The sequence below is a fragment of the Arachis ipaensis genome, chromosome B10 (genome assembly GCF_000816755.2).
Source record: "Arachis ipaensis cultivar K30076 chromosome B10, Araip1.1, whole genome shotgun sequence".
Lineage (NCBI taxonomy): Eukaryota > Viridiplantae > Streptophyta > Magnoliopsida > Fabales > Fabaceae > Arachis > Arachis ipaensis.
Window position 1 is genome coordinate 70,443,916 of NC_029794.2, and position 11,610 is coordinate 70,455,525.

The following is an 11,610-nucleotide window of genomic DNA, read 5'->3' on the forward strand; positions in this document are numbered from 1 at the left end:
AAGGCTTGCTATTGTTAAACCTGTTTCTTCCACCATTATTGTTGTTGAAACCTTGTTGAGGTCTCTGTTGATCCTTCCATGAGAGATTTGGATGATTTCTCCATGAAGGATTATAGATGTTTCTATAGGTTCTCCCATGTAATTCACCTCTTCCATTGCTGGGTTCTCAGGATCATAAGCTTCTTCTTCAGAGGAAGCTTCCTTAATACTGCCTGTTGCTGCTTGTATTTCAGATAGACTTTGAGAAATCATATTGACTTGTTGGGTCAATATTTTATTCTGAGCCAATATGGCATTCAGAGTATCAATCTCAAGAACTCCTTTCTTCTGAGTTGTCCCATTATTCACGGGATTTCTTTCAGAAGTGTACATGAATTGGTTATTTGCAACCATTTCAATGAGTTCCTGAGCTTCTGCAGGAGTCTTCTTCAGATGAAGAGATCCTCCAGCAGAGCTGTCCAATGACATCTTGGATAGTTCAGACAGACCATCATAGAAGATACCTATGATGTTCCATTCAGAAAGCATGTTAGAAGGACACCTTCTGATCAATTGCTTGTATATTTCCCAAGCTTCATAGAGGGATTCACCTTCCTTCTGTCTGAAGGTTTGGACTTCCACTTTAAGCTTGCTCAATTTTTGAGGTGGAAAGAACTTTGCCAAGAAGGCATTAACTAGCTTTTCCCAAGAGTTCAGGCTTTCTTTAGGTTGTGAATCCAACCATGTCCTAGCTCTGTCTCTTACAGCAAAAGGAAAAAGCATGAGTCTGTAGACTTTAGGGTCAACCCCATTGGTCTTGACAGTGTCACAGATTTGCAAGAATTCAGCTAAGAACTGATGAGGATCTTCCAATGGAAGTCCATGAAACTTGCAATTCTGTTGCACTAGAGAAACTAATTGAGGCTTAAGCTCAAAGTTGTTTGCTCCAATAACAGGGATTGAGATGCTTCTCCCATAGAAGTCGGGAGTAGGTGCAGTAAAGTCACCAAGCACCTTCCTTGCATTGTTGGCATTGTTGTTTTCGGCTGCCATGGTTTCTTCTTCCTTCAAAAGCTCTGTTAGGCCCTCTAAAGAGAATTGTTCTTTATCTTCTCTTAGCTTTCTCTTCAAGGTCCTTTCAGGTTCAGGATCAGCTTGAACAAGTATGCCTTTATCTTTGTTCCTGCTCATATGAAAGAGAAGAGAACAAGAAAGTAGGGAATCCTCTATGTCACAGTACAGAGATTCCTTGAGCTGTCAGAGGAAAATAAGAATAGAAGGAGGAGGTAGATGGAAGAGAATTCGAACATATAAAGAAGGAGGGAGTTCAAATTGCACCTTGAGGAAGAGTGTTAGTCCTTTAAATAGAAGGATGTGAGAAGAGGGGAAGAATTTTCGAAAATAAATTAAAAATATTTTGAAATAATAAAAAAAAAATTTGAAAATTTGATTGAGATTTTCGAAAATTAAGATTGGGAAAGAAATTAAGTAATTTTTGAAAAAGATTTTAAAATTAGAAATCAAAAAGATATGATTGAGAGTTAATTTTGAAAAAGATGTGATTGAAAAGATATGATTGAGAGGATATGATTGAAAATCAAACTAAAAAGAGAAAGCTTTAAAAATTAAAGTTGATTTACTTGACTAATAAGAAATTAGAAGATATGATTCTAGAATTAAAACTTTTGATCCTTTCTTAATAGGCAAGTAACAACTAGAAAATTTTGAAGTAAATCATTAATTATAACAAGGATTTTTGACAATAATAAAAAATGGAAAGAAATTGATTTTGAAGAGATATGATTGAAAATATATGATTTGAAAAAGATTTGATTTTGAAAAATCATTAATTCTATTCTGGCGTTTAACGCCCAAAATGCTACCCTTTTGGGTGTTAAACGCCCAGCTAGGTACCCTGGCTGGCGTTTAAACGCCAGTTTTCCTTCTTCATTGGGCGTTTTGAACGCCCAGCTTTTTCTGTTTGATTCCTCTGCTGAATGTTCTGAATCTTCAATTCTCTGTATTATTGACTTGAAAAGACATAATTTTGAAAATATTTTTGGATTTTTAATGATGAGAAATAATAAAAATTGCAACTAGGATCAAATAAACAATGCATGCAAGACACCAAACTAAAAAAATTTTTTATATAAGAGACATTAACAAATTGAGAATGCATATGAGAAACAACAAAACACACAAAACAAGAGAATTTAAAGATCAGAGCAATGAAATCATCAAGAACAACTTGAAGATTAATGAAGAACATATTGCATATTTTCGAAAAATGCAAGAAGAATTAAGACATGCAATTGGCACCAAACTTAAAAATTGATACTAGACTCAAACAAGAAACATAAAATATTTTTGATTTTTATGATTTTATAAATTTTTTTGTGATTTTCGAAACTTATATGGAAAAGAAAATAAAGGGATTCAAAACTTTTAATAAGAATTCCAGGAATCATGCAATGTTAGTCTAAAGCTTCAGTCTAAAAAGATTAGACATGGTTGGCCAAGCGTCAACAGGACATTACATTCAGCAGCTAAATTGATGAGAATCAATCAACTTTTGTGATGATAAGAACATCACCTTGAAAATCTAGAATTCATTCTTAAAAACTCTGAAAAATAAAAAGAAAAGTACCTAATCTAAGCAACAAGATGAACCGTCAGTTGTCCAAACTCAAACAATCCCCGACAACGGCGCCAAAAACATGGTGCATGAAATTGTGATCATCAACAATGGCGCCAAAGGACTTGGAGCTCTCAAACATGAATCACACTTTGTCACAATTCTGCACAACTAACCAGCAAGTGCACTGGGTCGTCCAAGTAATACCTTACCTGAGTAAGGGTCGATCCCACGGAGATTGTCGGCTTGAAGCAAGCTATGGTCATCTTGTAAATCTCAGTCAGGAAGACTCAAATGGTGATGGAGGATTGATAATTAAAAGATGAATAAAACATAAAATAAAGATAGAGATACTTATGTAATTCTTTAGTTGGAATTTCAGATAAGCGTATGAAGATGCTTTGTTCCTCCTGAACCTCTGCTTTCCTATTGCCTTCTTCCAATCATTCATACTCCTTTCCATGGCAAGCTTTATGTTGGGCATTACCGTTGTCAATGGCTACTTCCCGTCCTCTCAGTGAAAATGTTCCAAATGCGTTGTCACCGCACGGCTAATCATCTGTCGGTTCTCGATCATGTTGGAATAGGATCCATTGATCCTTTTGCGTCTGTCACACGCCCAAAAATCGCGAGTTTGAAGCTCGTCACAGTCATCCCTTCCCAGATCCTACTCAGAATACCACAGACAAGGTTTAGACATTCCGGATCTCAGGAATGGCTACCAATAATTCTAGCCTATACCATGAAGGTTCCAATCTTAGATTAAAAACCCAAGAGATACGCATTCAAGCCATTGCTAGTAAAACAGAGGTGGTTGTCAGGCACATGTTCATAGGTGAGAATGATGATGAGTGTCACGGATCATCACATTCATCAAGTTGAAGAACGAATGAATATCTTGGAGAAGAAATAGACTTGAGTTGAATAGAAAAACAATAGTACTTTGTATTAATTTATGAAGGACAGCAGAGCTCCACACCTTAATCTATGGTGTGTAGAAACTCCACTGTTGAAAATACAAAAGTGATAATGGTGTAAGCATGGCCGAATGGCCAGCCTCCAAGGTCTAGGGACTAAACGTCCAAAAATGTGTGTCCAAATACAATAGTAAAAGGTCCTATTTATAGAGAACTAGTAGCCTAGGGTTACAGAAATAAGTAATTAATGCAGAAATCTTCTTTCGGGCCTACTTGGTGTGTGCTTGGGCAGAGCATTGAAGCTTCCATGGGTAAAGACTTTTCTTGGAGTTAAACGCCAGCTTTTGTGCCAGTTTGGGCGTTTAACTCCAGCTTTTGTGCCAGTTTTGGAGTTAAACGCCAAAATTCTTAAGCTGACTTGGAATGCCGTTTTGGGCCATCAAATCTTGGGCAAAGTATGATCTATTATATATTGCTGGAAAGCCCAGGATGTCTACTTTCCAACGCAATTGAGAGCGCGCCAATTGGGCTTTTGTAGCTCCAGAAAATCCACTTCGAGTGCAGGGAGGTCAGAATCCAACAGCATCTGCAGTCCTTTTTCAGCTTCTGAATCAGATTTTTGCTCAGGTCCCTCAATTTCAGCCAGAAAATACCTGAAATCACAGAAAAACACACAAACTCATAGTAAAGTCCAGAATTGTGATTTTTATTTAAAAACTAATAAAAACATAATAAAAAATAACTAAAATATACTAAAAATATTCTAAAAATAATGCCAAAAAGCGTATAAATTATCCGCTCATCAAAGTGGAAATCTCCGGTTCCTCCATAGGTGGGTCATACAACTCAAAAGCTTCTTTATGTAAGCAAACTGGCGTTGGTTCCGCCGTTCTTATCGGTCCACCTTCTTATGGAAATCCTTAAGGCGTTGGTGGGATGATCTAGGTGGTGCGGATGACATGGTGGGAATGCCCATGGGATTGGCTATGTAAAGGTTCCCGGTATACGTCGGAGGCTTGAGATATTTTTCGGATGGGACAACATCGTCGTTCATCAGAATTAGTTCTTTCCAGTCCTTTCTCTCCTGAGGAACACCAGTCACAACAATTAACTCAGTTACCAAGGCGGGGAAGGGTAGATTTCCCCTAGCATGGACATGTCCCGTGGCTTGTCGAATGAGAAGGGGGACATTGACCGATTTCTCGGTAAGTATGCACCAAACCAACAAGGCGAGCTCCGCGGTGATAGATGACCCATGGGTGCTTGGTAGCACATAATGGGATAAAATTTAGGCCCACGCCTGAGCTTCCACAGTGAGGTAGCGTGCGTCAATGCCCTTGGGCCGGGATCTCATTCTCCCTTGGATCCAAATAGCTTCCGGGTTGGCAATTACCCAGAAAACGGTATCCCAATCGAAGTTAAAACCAAATTCACATCGCTGCCTCAAGGCCTCTTGATAGGCGTCTATCCCATCCGCCAATGTTCCAGTATTAAAGACTCCATGAATAGCCTCCTCTGTGATGGGAGCTTGCTTTCGACGCACAAATATGAAACTCCACCACCCATGAGAGATTAGCCTCATGCGGTCTTCTCAAGAGAAACCCCATTGCCGCCGCTCGATGCGGGGTATGACAAACTCAATAATGTGGGCCGAAGGGTTGAGAAGAGGTTCCGGGTGATAGTTCCTTTCAGCCATAAGGGGGAACATGAGCTCACAATACCGGTTGGGGAACTTAATAGAGTCCCTTGCATGGTTGTCCTTCTCTTGTTCATCAATCCTAGTGATGTTCCTCGCCTTTTTAAGGAGGGGCTTAGCCGTGGGTACTTGGTAAGCCTTAGTGGTGGATCTTTGAGGCGCCTTCTTGTTAGGCGGCTTCTTTGGTGCTTTTCCTTTATCTTTTGTGATAGCCATCCTAAAAAGAAGGAAATAGCATACATTAAGCTCAAAGAAACACACATGGAAAATGTCATGCAAGTGATAAAGAGCCACAAAAGGATAGGTGACTTGGAGACATGACAGCTACAACATGTAAGCAAGACAACAAGAGGAAGCAATGGCATGTCACTTAGCATGTGATGCAAGAGTGGTATTAGCATGCAAGGAAGAGCATGAGAGACATGTATCCAAACATCAATAACAAGAAACAAGTCATTGGGGGTGAGCATCTGAAATAAGAAGCATGAAGAATAATAGGCTCAACGCACATAGGAGTGAGCAAGTGAGTGAGAAAGGACATTAAGTGGAAAGCATTAGGTCAAAGTTGCAACAAAACTCATATGTACCTTTCAACAAACACTTGGTGTGAAACCCTTAAACAACAAATAGATGGAGGAAATGAGACAATGTATTATCTCACAAGGCAATAACCATCATCATAGAGCACCACATATTGCAAAGAAATCAAATAAAACAAATGAACCCAATAATGCCATAGAAATCTCCACTCCCAACACCCATGAGAAATGAAAAAATATAAGGGAAGTAAAGCAAACAAGCAAGTAAATATGAATAAAGCTAACTAAGTAGAGGAACAAAGAAATGAAACAAAAGAAAGAAGAAGGAGGAGGCAAAACAAAGAAAAAGGCAAGATGAGAATACCTTGTGAGGGAGGAGAAGGTAATGGAGAATGTAAGTGAAAAAAGAGAGGAAGAGAATTGGGGGAAGAGAGGGAGGGACCCGCCGGAAGTGGTGGTCGCCGGTGATTCAAGCCGCCGGTGAAAGGGGCGGAGAGAGGTTGATAGTGGTGGTTGAAGGGATAGGGAAGTGGGACTAGAAGAAGAAGATGGAAATAAGAGAAGATGGGTAGAGGGATTTGAAAAGAGGTGCGCTGCAGGTAAGTTGCGTCGCTAGATCGACGCGGGCGCGCCCTCTACGCGTACGTGTGGATGGGCATGAAGGAAGTAGGGATGCGGAGGCATCGCTCACGCATACGGGTGGGCAACAGAAGAAGGTTGGATGCGTATGTGCCAGGTGCGTGCACACGTGAGAGGTAGTTATGCTTGTGGCACAATGTGGGCCTAAAACTCGCACAACTCTCTGGTCAAAGTACCAGGAGTTGGCAGTAGTAGGATTGACGTGCACGCGCATAGTACGCGCACGCGTGAAAGTTGCATGTGGCAGAGGGACGCGCAGACGTCATGTACGCTTTCGCGAGAGGGGTGGTTGTGCTTCCAGCACAGTGTAGGCGCAATGTTTGTGCAACTCTCGGGAAAAATCTACCAGGAGAGCAAATTGCACGATCGACGTGGATGCGGCGGGCACGCTTACGCGTCTATGTGTAAACTAGCAGAGGGACGCGTCCGCGCCAGGTGCACGCACGCGTTGATTAGGTTAGGCGCGGGGCATAGTGTCAACCCAGAATTCGCCTAAGTCTCTGGAAAATGTGCTAGGGGTGCAAGTGGCGCAGTCGACGGTGACGCGTGGGTTGTGCATTTAGAATCATGGACGCGTATGCACCAGGTGTGCGCATGCGTCAGTGGGGTTAGGTGTGGGGCTCAGTGCTGGCCCAATGCTCGCATAACTCTGTGGAATTTTATACCAGGGGCTGCGAAGACCATCGACGCATACGCGCCTAGCACGCACACGCACCTGCCCTCTTTTTTTCATAGACATAAAGAAATGCATTTTGATCAAGAATTCAGTATGCAAGCATGTCAAAAGGGTACAAAAACACCCTAAAACTCTATATAATACTCAAACATGCAAAGCTTCATGAGTGTCACAACTAGCACAAGAAAGTATATCGAAGCAAACTTAAAAGCTAAGCAATCACCAAATCAAGCAAGAGTTCAAGAGTATATACAAAAGGAGGAAAATGGTAGATCTCACCATGGTGGGGTGTCTCCCACCTAGCACTTTTGTTTAACGTCCTTAAGTTGGATGGTCATTAGCTCAATTCTTGTTGCCATTAGGTGCATCTTCCAAAAGGAACACCTCTATCTCCTTGTTGCTTTTCATATTTTCACCAAGATACAGCTTTAGACGATGCCCATTAACCTTGAAAATGTCGGAGCTTGAAGGATGGCGCAAATGATAGATTCCGTATGGCTCTACTTTTTCTACTACATAAGGTCTTTCCCATCTTGACCTTAGCTTCCCGGACATCCATCTTAATCTTGAATTGTAGAGGAGGACATGATCGCCGGCTCTAAATTCTTTTCCTCTTATGGTCTTATCATGCACGACTTTCATCCTTTTCCTGTAAAGTCTAGAGTTTGCATATGCTTCTAACTGTAAACACTCCAATTCTACAAGTTGTAGCTTTCTCTCAATTCCGGCCCCTCCCAAACTTGAGTTGCACTCCTTGACGGCCCAATATACTTTGTGCTCTATCTCCACCGGTAAGTGGCAAGCTTTGCCATAGACCAACCGAAAGGGACTCATGCCAATTGGTGTCTTGTACGTCGTTCGGTAGGCCCATAGTGCATCGGTGAGTTTAGCACTCCAATCTTTCCGATGAGGCTTCATAATTTTTTCTAATATGCGTTTAATCTCCCGATTGGAAACCTCAGCTTGGCCGTTCGTTTGGGGGTGATAGGCCATAGCTACTTTATGTATGATGCCATATTTCTTCATGAGTCCTTCCATTCTCTTATTGCAAAAATGTGAGCCTTGGTCGCTCACGATTGCTCGTGGCGACCTAAATCTACAAATTATGTTATTTCTCACAAAAGAAAGGACCACATTAGCATTGTCTGTCCGGGTGGGTATCGCTTCCACCTATTTGGACACATAATCCACGGCTAGTAAAATGTAGAGAAAACCATTAGAATTTGGGAATGGCCCCATGAAGTCGATACCCCACTCATAAAAAATCTGACAAAATAGCATGGTTTGTTGGGATATTTCATCCTTCTTGGAGATATTACCAAATCGAAAACATTGAGAGCAAGATTTAAAAAAAGAGAAGAGTCCTTGAGGAGGGTTGGCCACCAAAATCCATAATCTACGATTTTCCTTGCCGTCCTTTGAGGTCCATAATGGCCTCCTCCCTTAGAGGAGTGGCAAGCTTCCAAGATTGAGTGGAATTTGGTTTGTGAAATGCACCTTCGAATTACTTGATCCGCTCCACATCTTTAAAGGTATGGGTCATTCCATACATAGTATTTGGATTCACTTTTTAGCTTATCCTTTTGATGTTTGGAGAGATTAAGAGGAAAGGTGCGGGATACCAAGTAATTGGCTATCGGTGCATACCAAGGAATGGCTTCCGAGATCGCTTGTAAGCCCTCAAGGGGGAAAGAATCATTAATAGGAGTGGTATCGCTCTTGGTGTGTTCAATGCAACTTAAGTGATCCGCCACTAGGTTTTGAGAACCACTCATCTTTGATTTCCAAGTCAAATTCTTGCAATAATAAAACCCAACTAATCAATCTCGGTTTGGATTCCTTTTTAGCCAACAAATACTTTAACGCTCCATGATCCGAGTACACTACCACCTTAGAACCAAGTAGATATGCTGGGAGTTTATCCAAAGCGAAAACAATTGCCAATAGTTCTTTCTCGGTGGTAGTGTAGTTGGATTGGGCTCCATTTTGATGCAAAGGCTATGACATACGGATTCTTACCCTCGCGCTATTCTAGCACAGCTCCCACGGCAAAGTTTGAGGCATCACATATTATTTCGAATGGCAGACTCCAATCCGGCCCTCGCACGATGGGAGCTTGAGTCAATGCCACTTTGAGTTTGTCAAAAGCCTCCATGCATTCTTTGCTTAGATCAAATTCAACATCTTTTTGCAACAATTGAAATAAAGGCAATGCTACTTTACTAAAGTCCTTTATAAATCTTCGGTAAAAACTTGCGTGTCTAAGGAACGAACGGACTTCCCTCTCGGAGGAGGGGTAAGGCAAGCTAGATATAACATTGATCTTTGCCGGATCCACAGAAATACCATCTTTGGAAACAATATGTCCTAAAACGATACCTTGTCTAACCATAAAATGACACTTCTCAAAATTTAGGACAAGGTTCGATTTAGTACATCTTTCCAACACTTTTGCAAGGTTATCCAAGCATTGATCAAAAGAATCCCCATAGACTGTGAAGTCATCCATGAATACCTCCATGCATTGCTCTAGAAAATCCGCAAATATGCTCATCATGCACCTTTGGAAAGTTGCCGGTGCATTGCATAGGCCAAATGGCATACGCTTGTAGGCATAAGTTCCAAAGCGGCACGTGAATGTTATTTTTTCTTGATCCTCTAAAGCAATGTGGATTTGAAAATACCCCAAATAGCCATCTAGAAAACAATAATAAGGTTTACCAGATAATCGATCTAGCATTTGATCGATAAATGGTAGCGGAAAGTTATCCTTCCTAGTGGCCGTGTTCAAACCCCGGTAGTCGATACATACCCTCCAAGAGTTTTGCACCCTCGTAGCTATAAGCTCTCCGCTCTCATTCTTGATTGTGGTCACCTCAGACATTTTTGATACAACTTGGACGGGACTTACCCATTCACTATCTGAAATAGGGTAAATGATGTCCGCCTCTAGTAACCAGGTTACCTCCTTCTTAACAACCTCTAGAATGGTAGGATTCAATCACCTTTGAGGTTGCCGAACGGGTCTAGCTCCTTCTTCTAAGAAGATTCGGTGCTCACACACTTGGGGGCTTATGCCCACTAGATCTGCCAAGCTCTGTCCTATTGCTCTTTTGTTCCTCCTCAAAACATCAAGTAACTTCCCTTCTTGTTAAGGAGTGGGTTCCCTTGCAATAATTACCGGAAATTTGTGAGCTTCATCAACGTAGGCATATTTTAGATGGGACAGTAGTGATTTCAACTCTACATATGGTTCTTGACTTGGCATTTGAACTTCCAGTTGATTCGGATGGGGTATGATGTTTTATTCGCATTCATGGGGGTCCCCACACTTGATTCTTCAATCTTCTCCTCAATATTTGCACAATGCACTTCGGCCACAATGTTGTCAATTAAGTCACACCGGAATATGGAATGATTTTCCGTTGGGTGTCTCATGGCCTCTTTAAGGCTAAAGCTAACAACTCTTCCGTCGATTTCAAAAGAATAAATTCCCGAATAGACATCTAATTTGAATCTAGAGGTCCTTAAAAATGGCCTTCCAAGTAGGATAGATGATGTCCTTTCGGATTCACTAGGTGGCATCTCAAGGATATGAAAATCAATTGGAAATACCAACCCCTTTATGTTTACCAACACATCTTCCGCAATATCCATCACAGTTATTATGCTCTTGTCCGCCAAGACAAACCTAGCTGCCAACTGCTTCAACAGTGGGAGCTTTAATATATGATAAATGGAAAGAGGCATAATGCTAACGCATGCACCAAGGTCGTACATACAATCGATGAATTAAACTCCATCTATGGTACAAGAGACTAAGCAAGGGCCCGGATCACCACACTTTTCCGGTATTGCTCCCATCAAAGCCGAAATAGAACTCCCCAATGGAATAGTTTCTAGCTCATGGATTCTATCTTTGTTCACATACAAATCCTTAAGAAACTTTGAATATTTAGGTACTTGATCGATAGCATCAAAGAGAGGGATTGTTACCTCGACTTTCTTGAACATTTCCACCATTTTGGGGTCATGTTCTACACACTTCTTAGTATTTTTTGCCAATGTAGGAAATGGAATTGATTGAGCCACTTCCTCCAAGACTTGCTCATCTCTAGAGGTTTCACTTCTTGGTTGAGGGACTTCATCTTCAACTACCTCATGTGCTTCATCCACCTCTTCAATTTCTTCTATCTTAACCACATCCTCTTCTTGAGCAACTATCATTGAGCTAGGTGCCTTTGGACTTCTCTCTTTCAATTAAGTTTCGAACCTCAAGGTAATGTCGTTGATGCCACCCTTGGGGTTGGGTAGAGGTTGAGAGGGTATGGCACTAGAATTTGGAGCTTGAGGAGTGGAGGTAGAAGGTGGCTCCATGCGAGCAATGAGGGCATGGAGGGTAGAAGAGAGGCCTGTAAGGCTTGAGGTAAGTATGTTTTGGACTTCTTTTTGCCCTTGGAGTATCGACCGGAGTGTCTCGTCTTGATTGGAGGGAGGGGAAGGATAGGTAATTTGTGGTGCTTGTGATT

At 41.4% G+C, this 11,610-nt stretch overlaps 1 protein-coding gene across 1 annotated transcript; it reads right to left on the bottom strand.

Annotated features, from left to right (window-relative positions):
• On the bottom strand, window positions 7,424-8,074 carry LOC107620682. Its single transcript, XM_016322811.1, has one exon. The coding sequence runs from the start codon at window positions 8,072-8,074 to the stop codon at window positions 7,424-7,426; it is 651 nt and encodes a 216-aa protein (XP_016178297.1).

Bases quoted from the DNA above. Each gene is read 5' to 3' on its own strand.
- LOC107620682 (XM_016322811.1), bottom strand. From the start codon at position 8,074: ATGGCCTATCACCCCCAAACGAACGGCCAAGCTGAGGTTTCCAATCGG.